Source organism: Esox lucius, chromosome 19 (genome assembly GCF_011004845.1).
Source record: "Esox lucius isolate fEsoLuc1 chromosome 19, fEsoLuc1.pri, whole genome shotgun sequence".
Taxonomy (NCBI): domain Eukaryota; kingdom Metazoa; phylum Chordata; class Actinopteri; order Esociformes; family Esocidae; genus Esox; species Esox lucius.
Window position 1 is genome coordinate 39251114 of NC_047587.1, and position 24497 is coordinate 39275610.

The following is a 24497-nucleotide window of genomic DNA, read 5'->3' on the forward strand; positions in this document are numbered from 1 at the left end:
GACCCGAAACACACAGCCAGGGCAACTAAGGAGTGGCTCCATAAGAAGCATCTCAAGGTCCTGGAGTGGCCTAGCCAGTCTCCAGAACTGAACCCAATAGAAAATCTTTGGAGGGAGCTGAAAGTCCGTATTGCCCAGCGACAGCCCAGACACCTGAAGGATCTGGAGAAGGTCTGTATGGAGGAGTGGGCCAAAATCCCTGCTGCAGTGTGTGCAAACCTGGTCAAGAACTGTAGGAAACGTATGATCTCTGTAATTGCAAACAAAGGTTTCTGTACCAAATATTAAGTTCTGCTTTTCTGATGTATCAAATAATTATGTCATGCAATAAAATGCAAATGAATTACTTAAAAATCATACAATGTGATTTTCTGGATTTTTTAGATTCCGTCACTCACAATTGAAGAGAACCTATGATAACAATTACAGACTTCTACATGCTTTGTAAATAGGAAAACTTGCAAAATCGTCAGTTTATCAAATTCTTGTAGTTGAGTGTGCAGTGTATGGGTACTTATATGTTCATCCGGGTCCTCCAACCCAAGAAAATGACAATGGCGCAATAATCCAGGTATAGCATGATATTTTCACATGACACATGATATGAATGATATAGTTGTCAGCACAGTAACAATAGTAATATTGTTTCGTAGAAATATTCAACATCATCAAAGATAGAGGCAAATATCAAAGGCTTGGATAGTTGCAATACCATTGTTTTCAACCTCAAGCTAGAATTCAAGCCATAACATGCGCATGGGCTTTAAATGCCTGAGCAAAGTATCAACTAGTATCAAACAACAATGCAAATTTGGTCTTATAAGCATTCTGTTCCTTCAAGGCCAGATACATAACAAAATTCACATAAATTCCAATAATTGGTGTAGAACAAAAACAAATTGCAATGTTGTTTTGCACTTATGGTAATTCAGTTCCAATTTCATGTGTAGTAGGTACTACTAAATATTTTATGATAAAAACAGTGCTTGCAGGGTTTGGTGGGTATTTATTCTGTTTATGTTGTCCTTAGTACAGTTCACATAGGAATCCAGTGAATAACCTCTCTCCCATTTTTGCAATTCAGTGTGCTTGTGTGCATACGGGTGTGCAGATGTCCATTTTATTTGGGTTCTTGTCCTCTATAGGTCTTTACGCACTACATTGTTGTTAGCCCTAGGCTAAGGTACAGTGTGAACATGCATTACGTTCAGAAGGCTCTCAAGCTTATTCATCTTAGCAGCACTTGTTAATGGAAGTGCGTCATTGTTGCTATGCTCTTCTTATAAGTGTTTACTTCCAGACCAGAGTTTTTCTTAATCAAGTGCACTTTAAATGTTTTTACAGGGAACATTCTCTCCTCAAAAGCTATGTATTCTCTACATCTCTACCTCAGGTCTTTGTTCCCAGATCTGGTTTCACCTCATTACTGGAGTCATTGGGCGCATCCAAAAGACTCATTATGTTCAACTTTGGGAAATGATGGTCTATAATTACTTGATGTCTTGCATTAACTGCAATATGCTAAAAGGGAAGTGCTGATAACAGAGGTTATTCATTTAAATGTGGCTGATGTTAATAGGTTTGCATTCATTTGAGAAAGGCATGGGTAAAACTGTGTCCTACTAAAATTACACATTACTTTTATATTCCTGTTTTAGGTCAAAAGAGAACACTGGGTCCACACACATAGAAAAAAAAATCCAACCTTGCCTTTATACTTCCTTTACTCTTTCACTCTTTTTTTTTTGTAATCTAACTGAACCGATTTCATTTCACTCAACTAAAATATCTGTTATATTAAAAACATCTTATATTGTGGAATAGTGTTTGAGGTGTATTAATTTTGTGTTTCATAAATATACATTTTATACATGTGCATAATCAAACAGCTCTGCACAAAATATAAGAAAGTATGTACATTTTCATTGTTTGTTTAGGGAAACATTAAATTGCTCAACATATTCTTTAAATCCATCAACGTGTTATACAGCTATATCTCCCCCAAAAAATGTAATTGTGTGTTTGTTTGTGTGACATTTTAATTTTATGATCTATTTATATTTCCTACTTATTCTCTAATCACCTAGGCTGGCAGGCCTGATCAGACTTTTCTGGCATGAAGCTCTTGACAGAGCCCAGTGCTTTGGAGTCACAAGAATGCTCATCTGGTGCCTGCGATGGCTGGCTTAGGGGGCCCATACTGTGAGGATCTAAACTCTCTGATCTCTACCTCCATATTTTTTATTTATTACAAAACCCTAAGGTTTTTTCAATCAAACATCGTTATAACAAATAACTGGAAACATGAAGTTAAAAACAAGCGCAAATTCTCCCCATATTCTCTGCCATTTGGGGCTCATTGATAATTAAGTCATTTAAAACAAAAGTTTGTGTTGTGAAAATGATGGGTGAGTTTCTCTTTTGCTGCACTAAGCTGTTAAAAAAAATACAAGCGTTTTAGCCTGATTATGGGATTTAAAGTTGGGAGGCACGTTGTGCCAAACTGGGTAAGAAATGAAAACTATTAATCCCCCAAAAAACTATTAATCCCAAAGTGTTTAATCCAAAAGTGTACGTTTAACTTTCTAGCTGAGATGTTTCACTTGAATTATTTCACAAAAGTCTTAACTAATAAGAAAAAGCACATCAGTTTAATTTTAATTACTGTACAAATTGTGTTTGAAAAACCTTTGAGCTGAGTGTTACTTACTTAATGGAAGTCTTTACTAGTAAGATAAAAATGGCACACACTTTCCTCATAACAATGTGTACATAAAACAATATTTGAGACTTGAACAATGTGTTTCAGTATGATACCCTCACACTTGATGTGATGTTCCCTTAGTGTTCTACAAAAGATAAAGACAATCCTAAGAGTGAAATGGACAATCATGAAAGTGGATGGATTTGTGATATATTATCAAATAAGATAGGATGAGATAAAGCAGCAGTCCCCATCTTTTCTGTTTTGGGGACAACGAAATCTCAGTCAATAGAGCTTGATTGCAGCCATGTTGTTCAAATCTGGGTTTCAGCATAAGAACAGCTTCTGGGAGTCCAGCAAAGGGTGGCTCAAATGTATGTGAAAGTGCTTACTATAGCTACTGCAATTATTTTGGAAGACATTTTTTTTTTTTATTAAACCATCTTTACAGAAATTACAGATCACCTACAGTACCAACATAGACCACCAGTGGACTGTGGACCACAAGCTGAAAACCACAGATACCATTTCGAACCATACAACAGTAGGTCAACCACATCAGAAAAGTTTGCCTGAAGCATTTAGTGGCCATGAAAAACTAAAACCCCATCAATCTAAATTTTAATAATCTGTAAGTATCAGACATTAAAATGCCCCATACAAGGTTATTTAAAAAATGAATACTTCAAATATATATTATTAAACATTAAATATTACAAAGGTTGATCCTTCCAGTTCTGAATCCAATCTAGGTTAGGCAAAGACAAATGTGCTGTATTCTGTCTGATCTCAGAACAGATTGTGTGAAATGTCTTGTTTTAATAATGGGGTAGGGCTTCCAGGGGGAGGGGCCAATAGTGAGTCAGATTAAAGACACTTGCTATAACTAGTGGCAGAGACAAGGTCAAAGCCGACCCTAGAGAAAGAAAGGGCGAGCGAGACAGATACTAGTGAGACTAAAAAGCAGACACTAAAAGAAAGGTTGAAGATAAATTGGCTTTATTGGCAAAGAGGAGGGTGAATCTTACAAATTGGGAGATACACAAGGGAAGAGAAAGAAAAGAAAAAAGGTTGAGACAGATTGGTTGTGCTTGGAGAAGAGAGTGAAAAAGAAAGGATAAGAGGACGGTGAGGAAGGGAGTGAGAGATAGAAGGTATAAGAAGAGCAAAACGCGGAGCAGCTTCTTTTGCAGGCACAGCCTTACTGTCAGCAGAAATGCCCAACTTTGCCGGCACCTGGAAAATGAAGAGCAGTGAAAATTTTGACGAACTTCTCAAAGCCCTTGGTAAGCCCCTTCTTGCTGTTTTTTTCCACCCTCATCTCGGTTTTTTTCCCTGTCATTTTTCAAAAGCCTGCACTGTAATTCCCTGCAAGAGCCTTTAGCCTACCATCCATCATGTGCAATAAGGAACAGCTTTCATTCTCCTTGGCGTGGATTGCTTCACGTCCAACAATATGGCATTGTCCTTCCTCATCTCAAAGAGGAGGGAGAGAGGGAGAACATACAGCAAGCGCCAGTGGGAAAGATCTCAGTTACAAGACGTGTAGAACATTGTCTGTTGGACGCCAATGATGCACAGCATACAGCATACATTGTCCTGTTACCGTCGGCTGCATGTGAAAAGCGTTATTAATTTATGTTTAAGTAGGGCATGCAGTGTCTGTGCCGTTTATGAAGCCCTATCTTTTCCGTTCTGTCATTTGTGCATTTTCTTTTCATACACTTGCTTTTGTTCCTTGCTAATCAAGAGGCTTTAAAATAGGTCTCAGCGTCCTGACTGTAACTACCTTGCCACTTAAGCCATATTTTGTGGTTTTGGCTGATAATATTCCCTACGGGTTGTTTGGGTGTGCTTGTTCAGAGGAGAGAGCACCATTAAACAATTTAAGAAGCCAAAGGTAACCGACTGGCTCAAGGAGAAACCTTTTAGCCATTACTGTCCAAAACAGAAATAATTATTTCCCTCTACCCAATTTGTTTGAATTAGAACAAATTGTATTACAGTTCAGTCTATAAATTGTAAATTAATTACCAGAGTTGAAATGGACCACTATGATGTCTCCTGGTTGACTAAGTCATTTTTAAAATGTAACCCATGATATATTGACCTTGTTTAGTCTTTACCAAACAAACTCAGTGAACTGATCAGCATTGATTCTAATTTCCTTGTCCATCAGCCCAACAAATCCCAGTTCAACGGGTTCATTCTTCAATAGCAGTGGGATTTCTGCATTTCAGAGAAAATTTATATTTTTTATAATGTATACATTAATTTCAATGTATTTGGACTCATGTTGTGATGAAATATTAACATAAATCAATATGGTTGCATAAACAGAAATAATTATTGTAATTTTGTTTGGTGCATCTTATGCTTTATTTCTGATAGAGACTACATTTTTACTAGAAGAGCACTGGGACAGATTCAGTGCTGCAGCAGAACATTTGCACCAGATGCACTGGCTTAGACCCCCTGAGGCCACAGAGTTTATAATACTTTTTGGCATTAGGAAAGCACTGTGCCACTAGTAGAAACAGTAACAATGGCCATCTAAATAAATAATTTTAAAAACTATGAGAAATGTAAGGTTTTTGAGAATTTCTCAAAGTGGACACAGATGGTAAAGTAATGTTACTGGTCCTTTACAATACATTTTTGTATGGAATATCATTCATAATTTTGCTTGTAATATTATTTGCCTTAATATAAATTAAGTAACACCAAGTGACATACTAGTGGATTTAAAAAGCACCAAATATATGACATAATAAATGTGCGTGAATAGCTAATTATTTGGTATAATATGGAACCCTCCCTAAATAACCGTCTGTCACTAGAGGACATTTTCAAGATCCTTGTATATCTTTGTCATAGGGGCTTTTTGTATTGAACAATACAATATGATAAATACTTTGGTTCACTTACTAAAATTCAAAATAATAGAAAAATAGGATCTTCAATACATCACGGAAACTCAGAGTAGCAGTTGGAACATCTAATTGGTAAAACGCTGAACCGGCAAAGGAGTAATCTGTATTCCTGTTGATGAGAAAGTTAGGTAACCCAAATTGCTTTTTACCTGTAAAAATAAATAAATCAGTAAATAAATCAAATAAGGGTAACAGAGGCATTTAAAAAATGCATTGTACATTATTAATGGTCCCAAACAATGTATAATGCAGTGTAACTATTTGCCATTTTGAAGTGTTTTCCATAGTGGCAAACCTTAGGGACGCAAATGCCATTCCAGTTCATGAAGGACCTTATTGAGTAGCATTACTCCGGGTTAAGATGGTATGGTACAGAGGGATTGCAAGGGATCTGTTCAGCGCTTCATCAAGTCATGCCCACATTAACCACATCTGCCCCAGCAGATCATTCGTTCCATCTTGCAGAAGTACTTGGTCATCTGTGCATCAGCCTAATATGGATTCTGACACCAACCAACCTGTTTCCATCAATATCCCTATAATCATCTGTTAACTTGGACTATGGCAACATGGAAAGAATATGCAGCAATTCTGCAATAGCTTAGCAATATAATTTTGTGTCGAGCATGTGCTATATCCCTTGTCCTAGGGCTCGATTCATGGTATTGCTGGTTGCATATATTTGGTAAGTTCAGGCCTCCTTTTAAATTATCTGTAGACAAGGCGCTAAAAGGACTCTTAAAGCCCTTCACGATCCATGCATTTTGAGGATAGCTCGAGAGAGGTGAAAGACTGGGAATCTTTCTCCTTGGATAGCCAACAATGCAAAGTGTTTCTGTATCGGTAGCCATTTTGGGCATGATATGAGATGGGTAGTAAAGGGAGTGACCAGCATGTCCTGGCAGGCATGTCCTTATGCAGGAAGGGTAACACAATGGAGTTGGGTGGACAGACGGAGTGTCATCCTCTGACACTGCCATGCAGGACAGTCACTGCTTCAACACTGTCGGCCTCTAGATGATCAGAAAACCAACTGAAATATGACCCTTTTGCAAGAGTTCTTGTTTATTCTAGGTGAAATCAAGCCAAATACTTAATTTCACCCACAACGCATTGCCAAAATGTTTTCAGCAACAGATAGGTTAACACAACTCCCATAGTCACAAGCATGTCTTATTTGTCATTCTTTCCACCCAAAGATTGACATGATGTTATTTATGTTCTGTAATACACATCGTTTTTGGCAAACAATCAGGGTCTCTGGAAAACACAGAGCAATTTCCAGAAGAACAATGCTTTACTATTTTGTTTTACCATCTTCAATTGCTGTTTAAAAGCTATTCCTCTTGTGGTTAGCCACAGGGGGAAAAAATATTCCCACTATCTAACACAAGAGAAAGTCCAGAGACGCCAGAGTAGTGAGGCGGGGTTGGGGGTGAGTTAGGGGTCAGGTCGAAGACCTGTGCTTGGGGTAAATGTTGCCCAGACGGATCTAGGTGGTGGGGGTGTCTGTCTGTCTGAATCAGGCCAAACTCACCCCCCCCTACCTCTTCCATCCTGTCTCCCTCTGCGGTTCTGTGGCTGTTCAGGCGTGAACGCCATGCTGAGGAAGGTGGCTGGGGCCGCTGCCTCCAAGCCCCACGTGGAGATCCGTCAGGACGGGGAGCAGTTTTACATCAAGACCTCCACCAGCGTCCGCACCACCGAGATCAACTTCATCATTGGCCAGGAGTTTGACGAGGAAACGGTGGATGGCAGAAAATGCAAGGTATTGTGGAAAGGGTGTTTTCCAAACTGTGGTCAAGGTAAGTGTTGTAATGCACCATCACGTCAAGGATTCCAATACAACAATATGACATGAAGTCCATAATGACTGAGTATTCCATTGATTTTGGACTATTACACTTAGCTAAATAAAAATTGTTCTTGAAGCAACTTCTTGTTCAGTCTAACAGCTTCATTGACTATATCTAATCCACAAGATATAGAAATACTGTCTGCATTTAAAAATAACTATGCACAATAAAGCATTAGTAAATGATTGGTAAATAGTTTATTCATTATTTAGTAATCATTTTACCATTCAAATGTTTTTACTAATCAATAGTTATGCATTTTATTGTGGCCTCGTCTGAAGTGTGGACTATATTTTATAAACATGTTATCAATGTTTGAGTGACCAGTGTAATTTCTCTCAGAAAGTTGTAAATGCTATTGAAAGCCATTCCAGCAGCATCTCATGGTCTCAAAACATCTTAGAACATACCAGTGGTTCAACAACGAGCACACAAGACAGGATGTTAAAGGAATATATAGAACATTTGATTAAGAAATTTTTGATTACATTTGCCATGAAATCCCTGTTACAAGGACTTGAGGATTGTTGTAATGTGAATATGTAAATATTTCTCTGATGTCGTCAACCTCAAAAACGTGTCAACCTTGCGAATGGCTTACCCACAACTGCTGGTAAAACACTTTGGACTGGTTTCACAGACACGGATTAAGCCTAGTCTATGACTAATAAATCAAGTTCAACTGAAAACTCCATTGAGCTTGTTTTTTAGTTCTAGACTAGATTTAATCTGTGTCTGAGAAACCGGCCCTTTATCTTTAGTGGATTCTCATTTCTTCATTACTATTGATATGTGAGTTACATTATGTTACATGTCCAATGCATTAAGTGGTTCAGTCTTCTAACACATGGCTTTTTTGGCAGCACCTTTACTGGGCCTTGAAAAGGTTGTAACAAATACAAATTAAGGGGATTGTTCAGCAAAATGTTATGTTCAGATATTCTTGCTTGCTCATAAGAATTGTATTGACTTGTCATTCTATTGTGGACTGAGTTTGTGCATAAACAGCATGTTTTGTGTGGACCCCAGAAAGAGTAGTCTCAATGCTCTGAGAGATTTGTAGCACTGAACTGTTCCTGCACCGCTCCAGCATTCTTGGATTTCTTTTGACAACCCCCTAGTTTACCTATTTCAGAGAAATCTTTCTTGTCACAAAGGCAAGTGTATAAACCATAATGATTTACCAGTCGGGTGGGCTTTGCAAGGTTTAAGTAAAAAATCATAGAAGTTCACAACCTACATTTTGAAATAGTTTCCATTTGAGATTAAGGCTTGATCCCAGACGGACCGCTCACAATGAAAAACGTTTGGTATAAATGTTTCTGTTCACACATTTTGTACCCTGACCCAACCTGTATGGCATTCTGGATTATAGATTTCTTGAAAATAGGTAAACCAGGCTGGTAATAATTTTTTGCATTACAACCATCCTTCACGGAACAACAGGACCTCAGCTTTGGTACTAGAACTGCCCATTTCTAACATGAATGGAAGGTAATCACACAGTTTACTTAATAACACAGGAATTTTGTTCTGGGTTAAACATGACTTTGGTTTTGGTATAAAAGTGGAGTCTTTAAAAAGTGTATTTTATTGAGCATAGTTTCATATTACACTGTTACAAACATATATTTTGTAATCAACTGTTTTCTTCAAAATATGTTATATTATTCTGTTTTCTTAAAAATATGTTATACGTGTGCCTACTGACAATTAATATTTTGCAACTTTAAAGACATCAGATTCTGCTGAAAAGGCTTCCAATGGCATGTATAAAGGATTTGTGAAGTATAAATAGCCAACATTTTGGATGATGCCACACAAAAAGTTAACTTATAGTAAATATTTAATTATAATCTTTATTAAACATCTCATCCATGTAATTTAATTTATTTATTATTAAACACTATAGACATTGTTTATAAATGACTGGAAAATTAGGTGAATAACATTATTAATTTGTGATTAATAAGCTATTAAACTATACATTTTTTATTATGTGTAGTTATTATAGTGCTGTCAAAATACTGTCTGACAACTCATACATTACATGAAAGTATGAAAATACATGCCACACCTGTGAGGTGGATGGATTATCTCGGCAAAGGAGAAATGCTCACTCACACAGATTTAGCCAGATTTGTGAAGAGCATTTGAGAGAAATAGGCCTTTTGTTTACATTGAGAAAGTCTTAGATCATTGAGTTCAGCTCATGATAAATGGGGGCAAAAACAAAAGTGTTGCGTTTATAATATTGTTAAAAAATGTGAACTCTGAACACAGTGCCAAATCCAAGCAATTGAATACATTGTTATTACTGACTGTTCACAGAAATCATTGCCTGCATATTTGTTATTTATAAAAATCTGTGTTTGAGTAGAGTTAAAGAAATGTGTATGGGTTACCACAACAGATAAGGTTTAAACAGTCAATAACCCTTCTTGACTCCCAGCTCCATGAAAACTTGAGTATAGTGCCAAACAGCTTAAAGCACAATCCATGAGAGAAGTGGCGATTGTGTTGGGTGATTACCAGATTAGTGCTGTGGATTGGTGAGTGGTGGGGGGTGCTTTCAGTGATGGGATGGATTTGGGTTGGTGAACGGGAGGGGCACATTTGTTAGCTACAGAGGACACTGGGAAAAGCTCTGGGGTTACCTGAGAGTGAGGTTTGGGGTGTGGGGGGGCATTGGTGGATTAAATACAATTGGTTAAAAAACAAGAAACCAGGCAAGCCTAATTCAGCCGGCCCACAATAGAAAACGCTGCCACCTCGAGATTCGAACCTGGGTCCCCCACAAGAAACGCTGTGTCATTAACCACGACACCACAGAGCTGAACATTCACTGGGTGTCAGTATAGCTTCTTGTCTCAATCCTAAACAAATCCTCTTTTGCCACTGGCTGTTTTAATAGTTAATTGGCCATTTGTGAATGAAATACAGTTAAACTGACTAATGTTTCTTACCAAGTTTACCTCCACCACAAATAGCGGCTATGTATTGCATTTGTCACTGGCCGTTTTAACAGCGTATTAGGCAGTAATAAGCTTTACCGGTATCTACTAACTTATTACTTATTACTGGATTAGTCATAATAATTGAGCAATTGCTAGCGAGTCTGCCAAAGCTATTTCATTTCATGGCATAAGAACATATTTTTTTCTTTCACTGCAAAACAACATACTTTTTCCTTTCATTCATGAATGACATTTATACAATAACTATCAATGAAGGCGACGATAACTAACCTTTTCATCAAGTGAAAAGACGAGAGAATCGGGGAATCTACCAGAAATAATTAATAAATGTCGTTGCTCTCAATAGATTCGAACTTAGGCCTTCCACATAAGAGGTACTGTCTTTAACCACTACGCCACGGGATGACACGTTTCAGCAGTCTAGACTCCATTGAGGATTGTGTTAAACTGACTAACGTTTCTTATTAAATTTACCTCCACCATAGCGTCTATGAACTGTATTGCTTTTGCCACTGGCCGTTTTAACAGCTTATTAGCCAGTAATAGGCTTACCAGTATCTACTAAGTGCCTAGGAATAATCATAAGAATTGAGCAATTGCTAGCGAGATTGAAGATGAATTATTCCATGCCAGAAACAGTCGCAATCTAACCGTACACAGTTTCAGCCAGCAAAGTTTTCACCAACACGGAATAATTCATAATGCGTACTTTGCTTCGCCGAGATACGAACTCTGGACCTATAGTTCACTAGTACCCTTCTCTAACCACTACGCTATTTAACAAGGGGTAGTCGGTCTGTCAGTCATTCAGTCAGTAAGAGACATTTGCTCTTCTTAGCCGGCTCCGCTTATTCGGTTCGGCAAAAAATAAGACTGCTTTGAAGTGTGTGTATACTTGTGCATTCCGCGGCCCACTGCTGCCTTTTGGAGCTGTCTAACGTTACCTCGGAGGAACATTTTCATGAAATACGTATTCATTTACAAGGCTGACTAATTGGTCTCATGCTCATTATTACACTGACAGATGAGACAGATGAGGCCTCTTTCAAAGCTCTTTGGGGGAAGAATCCCCCTCACAGTTCCTTGGATACGATAACGCTATGTGAACACTGAGTAGGAAAGCCTTAAAAATAGAAGGAATACAATGGTGTTGCTCATCTGATTGAAAATGGCATTTACAATCATAGAAATACTTTCTTTGGAAGTATTCATAACAGCTCTTGGGTTCTGTATCAATTCCACTGACTGCGCTCTGAAAACAAATACAATCACATCTGAAAACAAATACAATCACATCTGAAAACAGATACAATCGATAAGGAGCTAAAGGTGTGTCATGGCCAGGAGCCCCACCTCCCATGCTACAGTTACAACTGTATTCACTAATTTCAGAACAGCACTTCACCGCGACTCAAACAGTGTGAGGCCCTAGAAGAGTTGAACCTAGTTCCCTCCTTCAAAGAACAAAGGTTATAAGCCTAACCAAACATTGCCTTTCAGTCTGTCACTTTGGTACTACCTACCGGAACACTTGCTGTGATTTCTTTGTCCTGCCGCTGATTTGTTAACCAATATGCTGACGAAAAAGGAAGAAGAGAGGCAAACGTGCCAGTATCCTATGTAGATCTCAGACAAGATACTGCAATCTGCCATTACCAAGCATTTTATTCGCAAATGTTCAATCCCTGAACAATAAAATGGACAAACTACACGCTTGAATTAACTTCCAGTGGGAAATTGGGAACTGCTGTGTGCTGGCGTTTCTTGAGACCTGGTATGGCGCCGGGCTTGGCCATTACACCAGCTGGTTTTAACATCTACCAACAGGACAAACTTCAGAGTCAGGTAAATGTAAAGGACGAGGGGTCTACATTATGGGAACTCTTGCTGGGGTTCGGATGTTGCAGTCATTTCAAAACACTATTCACCAGACACGGAGCTCCTAACTATAAAAGCACGGCCCTTCTACCTGCTGCAGGAATTCAGCTCCGCTATTATCACAGCAGTCTACATTACATACCCCTGCAGGCTAATAAAACATGTGCGCTGGAGGACCCATATGGAGTAACTAATGGACTAGAGGACGCTCACCCTGAGGCAGCTTATTGTTGTTGATGACTTCAATAGGGCTATTATGAGGAAAGTTTTGCTGAAACATTACCAGCACATTAACTTTCTTATCTGTGGGGATCAGACTCTTGAACATTGTTATTCACAAATACAGAGCAGCTCCAAACCCCTCACCCGTCCAGACTTTGGTAAGGCAGATGACACCTCCATTCTTCTCCTCCCAACCTACAGACAACGTCTAAAACAGGACAAACTGTTTTTTCTGGTTGTTCATCACTGGAATAAGGAATCCATTCCCACTCTCCAGGACTGCTTTGAAACAACAGATTGGCAGATGTTCTGTGATGCAGCCGATGGGGTCATTGATGAATACACATACTCTGTCTCAGTATATCTCCAAATGAATCGATGATGTTGGACGGAGGGTAAATGTTAGGACTTTCCCCAACCAAAAACTCTGGGTTAATGGTAATGTCTGTGCTAAGCTCAGAGCACGGGCCTCTGCCTATAATTCTGGGGACCTGGAGGCTTTGAGAAGGTCCAGATATGGCTAACAGATATGGAAAAAGAGACTACAGGAATAATTTGGAGTCTAACTACAACAGCTCTGACTCGAGATGCATGTGGTGTGGACTGCGACAAATCACTGACTATAAAAGAAACAGCAATGATTCCCAGCCTGCTGCCTCTCTCCCCGACGAGCTCAACACCTTCTATGCACAGTCTGAGGCAACCAAAACCATTCATTTTGGAAGGCCTGCTGATGACCAGGACAACCGTCCTCTGACGCTAGCCACGGCTGACGTGAGGAGAGCTTTTCAAAGAGTGAACCCTCGGAAGTCACCTGGGCCAGACTGCATTCCAGGCTGTGTCCTCAGGGGGTGCGCTGACCAGCTAGTGGAGGTTTTCACCTCCATATTCAGCCTCTCCCTGACTCTGTCTGCAGACCCCACCTGCTGGTTGCGCAATCAGCAGAGAGGCATCCAGATGCAGCCCGGTCTCTGCCTAAAAGGCATTCTTTTTTTTTGTGCTAGAATAAATAACAAACTAAACAAACTAGCTAACTATCCATAAACTACAGCTAACTAAATGGTGTACAGTACTGACCTGCAATATGAGATCCACTCAATCAACCAGTTTGAATAGAAAAAATTACTCTCTCATATTTTGTGTCAGTTTGTGTACCGCAATAAGCATGAAGAAAGAAAAACAGAGAATTGTCTGAGATAAGATATGAGTTTGAGCCAAGTACGGACAATCAGGCCACAAGTCCATCTCCAGAGTCCTTGGTGTTCCTGTTCCCACCATTCGTAATGTTATCCAGCGGTTTAAGGACCACGCCAGTGTAGCCAACCTTCCAGGACGGGGCTGCAAGTGACACCTTGATGGGGGATTCCAAAGGAGTGATTAAATGGTGGATGAAGCATCTCAAAACTGATACACAGATTAATGTTGACTTTCAGACACAAAGTACGATTGTATCAACTCTCCCCACCTGCCACCAACTCAATGAAAGGCGACTAGATGGTAGAAGATTCAAGAGAACTCTACGGCTGACAGAAAGACTTAACAAAGCCTGAGTGCAATTCGTCAAAACATACCTGAACATGCCACATTCATACAGGAGAATCTCCTGAAGACACATGAGACTAAATTATAGCTCAACCAAACATTCAGGAGGTCCTGTGACGTTTTTGGGATTGCTTTGCTGCCTCAGTCACTGTGGAAAGTGTGCATGGCATCATGAAATCAGGAAAATATCAAGGTATTTTGGAATGCAATGTGGAACCCAGTTTCAGAAAGCTGGGCCTCTTTCAAAGGTCATAGAAGACAATGACCCCAAACACACCCAGGAATGATTCAAGACAAAATACTGGACTGTTCTGAAATGTCCAGCAATGGGTCCCAATCTAAATCCCATTGAAAACCAGTGAAGGTTTGAAAACAGCTGTTGTGAGAAAGCACTAAAGATGTGTCGAGTACTTGGATTAAACAAGTATTGTTAAGGATATGTGCCAAATATGGCTATAATACGATTATTTATTTCACAGTCCTTATAATGTCATATTGATTGGATAAAGATTTTGAAAACTGTCATCATTGCTGGCTAACCTTTGTTAAAGTTTATATTTTGTGTTTAATGTAGCCTACCTTTTTTTGATTGAATCCTCCTCTGGCACCTGCAACTGTTGAGGCACGTAGCGACCAACTTTGGTATATATATTTTTTTAGTTTAGATTCAACTTCATTGAACAAATACAGTACAATGAAATGCAGCAGAAGCCGTGCCTTCTGTGACAACTGATGTACGTAGCTATCAACTTATGTTACGCAACCGTTGATGCACGTAGCTATCCGTTACGTCATTTATTTGGGTGGCTGTAAATTAGTGATGGAAGCAAATAACTAAATTAATAATTATAGTGTGTTAAAATGTCTTTATGTTGTTCCTGTCTTGATCTATTTTTCTCTGCGAATGCACACATAAGTTGATCGGAGAACTGAGCATGAGAACCGGGTATGAAGCAAATGATCATGGTGTAATCCGGTATCAAACGTTAGAATGAATAATACAATTGAACGTGTCACTAGAAAAAAGTCCCGAGTCACTAAAAAAATTGGTTCAAAACGAACGAATTGTTCGCGAATTGCACATCACTAGTGTAAATAGCAGATTAGCCTCAGTGTGGCGATTCTTACCCGGGTGCAAATAGACACTCCGTTTTATTTTTATGGCATGCACTGATTACATTTTTTGTTTTGTTTTGCACTGATTAAATTGCGCAGGGTTGTATGACAAATCAGCAGAGGACACCCGAAGGCCTACTCCCTAGCCCTGTGTTGATCTGCTTGAGCCCCAACGTCTGGTGACGTCCCTGATAAATAACACATGCTCTTGCGGTATACATTGTTTTCTTACCAACAAATATGCCCTGTAAACCTGGATAGGTTCACAGAACAAAAAGGAATGAAGGCAATCAGTAGCATTTATATGTTTATGTTCATAAACGTTTGCAGAATTTAATTCTTTAGGGATAGTTAAACGATGGTCAAAAGATTTGAACACCCCCATTTTTTCAGATTTTTATAAATATTTAAGTAGTCCTAGTCTAGTGAATTTCCTGAAATGGCACAAAGGTAAGTGGTAAACTGACAGAGTTTAAAAGAGTTTAGGTTATCAAATACTGAAAAATAATGTACATTTCAGGGAACAGGTAATGGGATAACAACTTACAGCTGATCAGCAGCAATGGAAGTAAATTAAGCCTTGAAAGTTGATGCTGACAATTCCTACAGGTGTCCCAAATTTTGTTGATAACTTAAAAACCCTCTGTCTGTATAAAGCAGCATTGGAACAGATTGTGTTTCTACACCCTCTTAAGCATTATTTGGACAGTATTGTACTTCAGGAAATGGTATATTGCTATCTTACTTGTGAGAAATATATTGGCATTTAGCTGAGGTACTGAAAGGAAGATGGCTTTGTGATTTAATTATAACAATAATTTCATTAGAGGGTGCAAAATACTACATGATTGTATTACTTTAGAAAAATGTATGTGTTTGATGTTTGTGCAGCTAAGATTAATTAATCAGTTCATGTAAAAAGTACATGCAAAACAAAGATAATAAATAATTCTATAATATCAAGTTGAAGCAGAGCATTCTGGAAATTCTTTATTGGAAAATAGAGTAAAGTCAGTATCACACACATTTTAAGTCATGATGAACATTTTAATTACTTTGAGTTACACTTAGTAGAAACATTTGAGTAAAAAATACCCAAGGGATTATAGTGCAGGGTTCAAGCTGTTCTGCATCGCCGTGACTTCCCAATCACCCACACTTGTTCAGCTTCAATTCTTCACTTTCTCAGGGTTCAACTTTTTCTCCAGATATGTGAATTAATGACAACTAAAGTCAGCTATCTGATATCATCATATTACGTTTTTTTTCACTATTTCATGTTGTTCAACCGGTGTCTACTTAGTTTGATGTGTGCTAATTAAATCAAAGCTTGAATAATTTTATTACTAACCCCAGAATTTTTTTTTTTTCTGGAAGATGTATTATTAGAAAATAACATTAAAAATGTAAAAGTAAACGGCGATTTTCCAAATGTGGCAATGAGCTGGGAATTAGAAAATAAATGTTTTGCCCCTCTGAAAGTTCAACAGTTACTGTGGCCAAACAAAAAGTAGACTAAATCCATTAACTTATTAGCACGTTTTGTTAATATATGGCCATTTGAGTTGACTGGATAATTTTATTCCATCAACATTTTGAGTAAGAAAGGAACATCACTGATAAGCGCTCTGAGTGACAGAGCAATAATTCACTAGATGAGTTAGGCCTATAGGCATTACCGATATTTAAAAGTTTTTTCCGATCATTACTATATCCGAATACAATTATTATGTGTGACAGTTAAGGATAAGAGTAAGACAAGATCAGAACACCCCAAGAAAACACCCTTAAAAATCTGGGAATTTTCCATGAGAGTGGAACAAACTGCCAGTACTGAATTTGAGTGTGGTCACAGAACCCAGTATGAATACTAAGGCATCTAGTGTCGTATATCGACGTTACCAAATTGTGAATTTGACTTTGTGCCTCAGACATCCATTTAAGGAATATGGATGGTAAATATCAACAAGCTAGCTACCCAGCTGAAATACCTACTGTATAGGCTACACTGAAATTCTTATACTTTCTTTTTAAAAATGTTTATTTTACTAATTTAGAAGAGTCTATCTGAGCCAGATGGAAGTTATTGTCATGTTAGGGGCAGTAGGGTGGATTATAAGGTGAGTGATAAGGGGATATTATAGAACAGTCCTCCAAACCCATGTAGTGTAATATGTATTTACATGTATTGATTTACAGCTTGCCTATTGTGAAGACTCATTTCTTCCAATTTCTTATTTTGGTGTCAACAAGCTATTTGGACATTCTTTCATCTTTCCAGAAGAACCTGGTTCCAAGGTGGTGACATTTATGTTTTTATGAGAGTCTATGTTATTTGGCGACTTGTCCAGACAACTTGTTGGCATGGTGGTGGTATTCACTCCAAAATTCTACCAAATTTTGTAGTTCCAAAAGAAACAAATCTAAAATATAAATATCTGGATTTCTTTTGTGTAAGTTCAAGCTAATTAACAATGATTACTTATTTCATTGCCTTTTTTGTTAATTTATCAAGGTTCCAAACATTCTATGTGCTGTTCTACACAAAATTATGGGATGAATTGATCTTAGCTGCAACTGGTTGGGAAATGTCCAAAATGTTTTTCTGACTGCCTTTTATGTTGTCAAATGAGCAGAAAGGTATGTAAAAGTGCAGGAATTGCAGGAAAGTGTATTTTAAAATGTCTGACTGATTATTTCACTCTTGCCATAAGGTAACTTGTTGCATTTACAGCAGAGGATACTTCAAGGTCTCAGAGCATGTCACATATTTAAATGCTAAGAGTGTTCACCACTAACTACCCAGCTAATTTCCTTCTGGGTATGCTACTCTATGTCATCAGTTTTAGAAAAGACACATTTACAGAGCGGTAACAGACAACCAAAGCAGACATCTCTTGGACACTTACAGATTCCACTTCATGTAAGAAAGAAAAGAATAACAGTCATTTCCCAGTGAAAATACCACAAACATTCTTATGAAAATAGTGTGCAGTTGGAACCATTCTTAGTGGTGAGATGATTGCAAATGGAAAAAGGAAAACATGCATAAATCATTATTCATCAGGGTAAAAAATTCCTTAAAAATACATGCGAACCTACATATTCACCCTCATGATATTAATGAATGTCTAACAATACTTCTTCACCGACTGAATCAGTGGTCTGTAACTAATTGGTTTTAGAATCAGAATTTGGCACTGAGTTTCATAGCCTGTGCAGGATATTTTCTTGTTCATTGTTGGACCGTAAGAGACAGAATAGCCCCTATAGTCTGTGCCCTCAAGCATAGTGGATAGACCCAGACATCTCTTTGGCTGCCATTTTGAGCCTCGGCACACATCCCCATTGGCTATGTCCAGCTTTGTAGATGGTTGGTGAGCTAGACAGCCACTCCTTCCCTCCAACTTAAGTGATGCTACTCAAGAGCAGCCACAATCATTTAAAGAGAAGCTCATTAAATGATCATGGTCAGAATTGCTTATTCACTTCTGTTGTTGCTTTTACTCACCTTTATTCTCTTTTGTTCAAACAGTGCCATGGCAGCTTGCTAACACATTTTTAATCACAATCCTACAACTCTTAGAGTCAAGACCACAGGATGTAATGATCAAACCATACTTAAGCCAAACCCACTAAAACTAATGTAAAACAAAAAAACTATTACAAAAATAATAAAAAACATCTACATTATTTACAGAGCTCTTTGACTATGTCTCTCTCAGGATGCCATGGGAACCCCAGAACTCAAAGGTAAAACAAATTAAGATCAGCTTGCTCAGGCTGTGTTCCAGTTATTCCCCAGAATAAGTATATACCACAGTAAGTATATTTCCTTGGTCGGCTTCTGCTCAGCTTCATAGTAGGTTCAGTCCTTAATTAGACATTGTCCAGGCTTGTCTTGTGGCAGGGACCATAGGCCTGGGCCTGGCCAAGGCTGCAAGATTTGATGGGGTGGAGGGAGCGGGTGATGAAGGGATTACAAACTAATCTGCATGAGGCACAACGATGAGGGCTGCTTCACACTGGCACAAGGTTAAAAGAGCTCTCTAATCGGGGGATTTGAGGGGATCAGGAGGGCCCTTCTCACTTACAGGGGCCATCTCATTTCTGCCAGAAGGGAGAAAGTGATAAAGAACATTTAGCACTGAGACTAAAAACGTCCACAGTTTAAAAAGATGGCTAACAAATTACATTAACATTGACACAAATTTCTTCAGTTTGGCCATTGATGCTGTAGAAACACAAAAGATTGCATCCACAGCCATGTACATGCTCATACTTCATTTACACACTTTATTAGTTGAATACCTGGTGTCGCTTCATTGATGCAAACCTTGGTAAATATATTAACGGTTCTCCCGTAGAGCCACACCGCGAGGAGAACACTGCACTTCACAGCAAACAGACGTTGACAAATTGAGTCTTTTGGCCCGGCTGGTTGCTATAGAGACCGACTTTTAGAATTACTCACCTGCCACAGGGCATGCTACGTGCAGGGTGATTGGGAGATCTGTGTGCCATAAAAGACTGCAGTTTCCTTCCTCTCGTTAGAAAAGATAGTCCATTAAAACAACAAAAAAGGGATCCTTGTTGACATATAAGAGCATCCAAAGTGAGCTGGTTCATTGAAGCCACATCAATGTTGAGAGTTGGGTGAAATGGCTGCATTGCAGTGGTGGCTTCATGGGCCTGTGTTATTTGAGCTGATAGGGTGGCTGTGGCAGGGACAGCCGTGCTCACAGCTCTCCTTTGATGGACGATACGTCATCCACAGACAGCAGAGATCTTGGAACTTGCCTGTAGCGAGGAAAAGACAGGGCAGAGCTCTGCAGCCAGGGCAACAAAATTATGGGAACCGTTTCCCCCCCGACAACCTATTTGAAGGATTCCTGGAATCAGCAGAATAAGTAGACAGGGATTTCTTTTTTCTGAAACCAACATTTCTGGGAAAAACGGGAATTCATTGTATGTTTTTCCACCCTATCTGTAGCAAGCCATGGACATCATCATGACAAAATGCTTTTTACTCAGATACTTATAATCTAATGTTGACAACACACAGGATCAATATGATCCACAATTTGTCTGCAATGGAAAAGCTCAAATGGCCTTAAAGATTACTGGCCTTATTATTAGTTAAAATTGTACTCACATTTTATTTGCTCAGAGGCAATACTTACAGAATGGCTCTTATCCAAAGCCAGCCAATCTCTCAGTCGACCAGCTTGTTAAACGATACAGAAAAGGCACGACGCAGTCAAACCAACTCCCCGGAAGAGGAATGGACAGGAAAGGGGAGAGAAAGAGAGCTACAGAGCCCAGGAGAATGAGAACGGAGAGGGAGAGAGCCCAGGAGAATGAAAACGGAGAGAGGAACGGAGAGAGGGAGAGGTAGAAGGGAAAGAAAAAACAAATCCATCTGAGTCAATGCCAGAGACGGATGATAGCGGAGAATGGGGCCGTAGCAAATTGACTTAATAGAAAGGAAAGAGCTTGAGAAAAACCCCAGAGCGCAGCGGAGCTCTACTGTTCAACTCTGGATAGTCTGTCTATGGACCCAGCAGGCTCTGATCGCTTTCACCACCTTTGATATGGTGATTAACATTTGGGTCTCACAGACTAAGAACTGCAGCATAATCTGCTGGGGACAAGATCAAACAGCATAGAGAACAGCTAGGAGCACATTATCAGCTTTGTTCAAGAGATGTCCTTGGAGTTAAACTGAAAAGAGCTATATTTACCAGCAATTAGAATGAATGAATTTCTTTGTAATTCATAATTTGGTTGTAAAAAAACCTTTAATAGTTTGATAATTTGAGAAAAAGTGTTACTAAGGGCTTGTTGACATTACCAGAAAGAATAAAAACACTAGACTTGCATAATCATTTCCATAGTGTTTGAATTGACATGGCACGTTCTAGACAAACCATGCAGGATTGTGGCTGTCAAGACCCTGCAAAGAAACTTGATACTTGACAGAAGTTCACATTATTGGTCACATTAAAGGTGGAAAATGTTCTGACATGATTTCTCTTTGTCTCATTCTTTTACATCACAAAAACCTAGCATTTTCACAGGGGTGTGTAGACTTTTTATATCCACTGTATGTATATTACCAGTGGAATGTGTAGATGCAAATGCAGTAGAAATGGCAATATTAAATGTGCCATAAATCAAATAGAGGAGGGCAGAGAATTTACTAGTATTACATACAGTATATGTATATTACCAGTGAAATGTGTAGATGTGCAATGAAGGCAAATGCAGTAGACAACTTACATGGTGGGAAATGAAAGCGTCTGTATCACAAAAACTGATCACAAATGTAGTAAAATTGCAATAACTGAAGTCAATTGGGATATTTGGACTCAGTAATTGCAGAAAAAATGAACAATAAATATATTTGTTGTAATTGTAAAATTGCAAGAAAGTAGGGAAGCTTTCAAAATGGCTAACACAATTTAAAATACTTTTCAAGGACCACTGAGGAAAATGGCTTTTTAGCTCCAAATTCATGTAGCCTAAATGTATTTAATTTGAGCTTTTCCCATATGCGCCCCAGGCTAAGATAAGGGGGGTTCAAGAAGAGGATAAAGCTGTTGCAGCAAAGAGATCGAAGCAGCTTGTGTCCAATGTACTGTACATAATGACTGATGAGATAAACAAGGGAATAACAACATATTGTCTTCATACACAAGTGTTCTAATTCTTATAGTCTATTTTATGATGCGGAGAGAACATTTCTGTCCAGGTTTTGAGCATGTTTTTAAGGGCACTCCAACTAAGAACTCCCTCAATGCCTTCCTATGGCCCCACAGAGTCTTGCAGTCTGGGAGACCGAGAACAAGATGGTGTGCAAGCAGACACTGGTGGATGGAGATGGGCCCAAGACGTATTGGACAAGAGAACTGAATGGGGATGAGCTGATACTGGTGAGGATTCTAATAATACTCATAGTAGTGCTCAATATGCTCACAAGAAATATTGTAGCATAACTACAGTATGTTGCAAATTCTTCATCAACATTTTCTTTCTACAGTAATATTGTAGCGTGAAGGCCTCCTGATGAGATCTTTCAGACTTATATAAAAGGATAATCTGAGGAGTGTATATTTTAGTAAGGTAGTACCTTATCCTTATAAAATAAAGGTATTATTTCATCTGAAGTCCAAGGCATAAAAATAAAATGAGAAGATTGTTGGATCAATACAATGTACACTGATGGAATACTGATGAATGCAAGTGGAAAATGTGTGCTCAACAACGTTATGAAAAATGGAACCCATCCTCTTACATGCCTGCTCTTCCTTTGGTGATGAGTCACGATACTGGTGGCAAAGCATTGCTCATAAAACTGACAATAGGGAAGGAGCATATGGATTTTCTTCCACTAGGTTAGTGATGTTGGACACCTGACCTCCAGCTGGTGGCAGTCCAATGCAGCGCTAATGGATCCCATTGATCTTATTGAAGTTAAAGCAGCTCTATCCAGATGGCTGCTAGTGACACAGTCACTGCTCTTCAAACTTAAATGTTGTTTCCCAAATAATCCCATTCAAATAATCCCATTCAGATGATTTCAGTTCATCAAGTATGGTTTTCAAACTACTGGGTTGCAACATTTATTCCAACTAATTAGTTTGCCTGTTTCTTTCACGTCCAAAGGATAATGAAAGTGTTAATGTGTTGAAGGATGTGGGTTTAAATAATAACAGCTTTTTTAAGTATATCCTCTTAAGAAAGAAACTTAGCAGCCACCACCAGTGCAGCAAATGAAACCCCAGTGTGCATATGTTGAAAATTGAGAACACAAATCACACCAGAATAATACTGATATCCTGATTAAAATTCACCTTGGAATCCAAGTTCAACATGAGGAACAGAGTTGTTATCCATCATCAAACATACACCCAGACAGAGTATTTTGGACGGTAAGTCAGACAAAAAATATATGCAGGAATTTATTGAAAAACACAAAACAGCCTACTCTCAAATCGAAGGCTTAACCATTGAATTTAAGCAAGCACACAGACTGAAGTTGAAATTAACAGCAAGACAAAGGAAGATATTATATTAGTTTGTCTTTCACATCATAAGATAGGCACGCTCCATTTAATTGATTGTGATTAAAATCAGTTTTAGGGGCTATTTGTCATAATTAAGGCTATGCCTCACAATTAAGGTCATGTCTCACAATTAGCACAGCTATCCCACTCTGCTTCAAAAAAAGAGGGGACGGAAAATATCTGGTCACAATAAGCCAAAAATGGACCCTGACAATATTGACCTTTTTTCTGTGGGCACTCATCAGAATAACGACCTACGATGTCTCCCATCCATAGCAGTGTTTGATGTAGTGGAAAGAGATGTGTAAGCTTAACTTGAGGACTGAACCTTATAAATAAGGTGAGCTTAATGTTGAGTTCCTTGGCATGTCGGTTTATTGGAATGTGTGTTTGATTTTCCTTAGACCTTCGGAGCTGATGACGTGGTGTGCACAAGGATTTACTTAAGGGAATGACACGACTCATGATCAACCTGGACAAAGCAGAAAATACCGGAAATAAAACCTGTCAGATACATTACAACTTGCTCACCCCTGAAATATCTTTAGTGCATCCTATTATGTAATTCAGTAGCATTGGCTGCCTAGCTATTATTAATAGTGTAATTTGTGGTTTTGTGGTAATGCGTGTTAGTTCTGCAATAACTGCCATTCTCAGTGTCTTGTCCATATTTTCAACTCCCATCTTCTTTTTGTTTGTAAGATATGAGATTGTCAATTTTGCAAACAGAGATAAAATGGTATACAAAAGTTTTGTCTGAGGTGTTTGTGTTCAAACTCATATTTAACCGTATATACTTGGGCACTGTATGTTAATCAGTTACAACAGAAATGCACCATGCATTGCACTGCTGGCCTGCCTCTGAATCTGAACTCCACCAACATAAATTTTACTAACTATAAACACAACTAGCTAGAAATCAACATAAAGAACGATTCATATCCTATCGTTACAAACTCGATTTTCATCCGAAAAGGGGTGGCATCACTAGGATCACAATACATTTGGGGCTTAGCCCACCCCCGCCCCGCCCGGAACAGAAAGTACAGGTTTTTGATTGTACATGCAGAACATTTCGATGTTCCCGTCTACATTGTCATAATATACGATCAGAATTATAGATAAATAGATCAGGGGCAATTCTTTTAATTTATTTTTCTGGGTCAATTTGAGATTCGGAGCTATAGCCCCCGACGCCC

At 38.7% G+C, this 24497-nt stretch overlaps 1 protein-coding gene across 1 annotated transcript; it reads left to right on the top strand.

The window, feature by feature from the left end:
* Nucleotides 1-3582: 3582 nt before the first annotated feature.
* crabp1a (cellular retinoic acid binding protein 1a) lies at nucleotides 3583-24047 on the top strand. The gene is made up of 4 exons (XM_010884307.4): nucleotides 3583-3990; nucleotides 7227-7405; nucleotides 22051-22164; nucleotides 23703-24047. Exons 1-4 carry the CDS (start codon nucleotides 3921-3923, stop codon nucleotides 23751-23753), a joined length of 414 nt encoding a protein of 137 aa, XP_010882609.1. The 5' UTR covers nucleotides 3583-3920; the 3' UTR covers nucleotides 23754-24047.
* The last annotated feature ends 450 nt before the right edge of the window (nucleotides 24048-24497 follow it).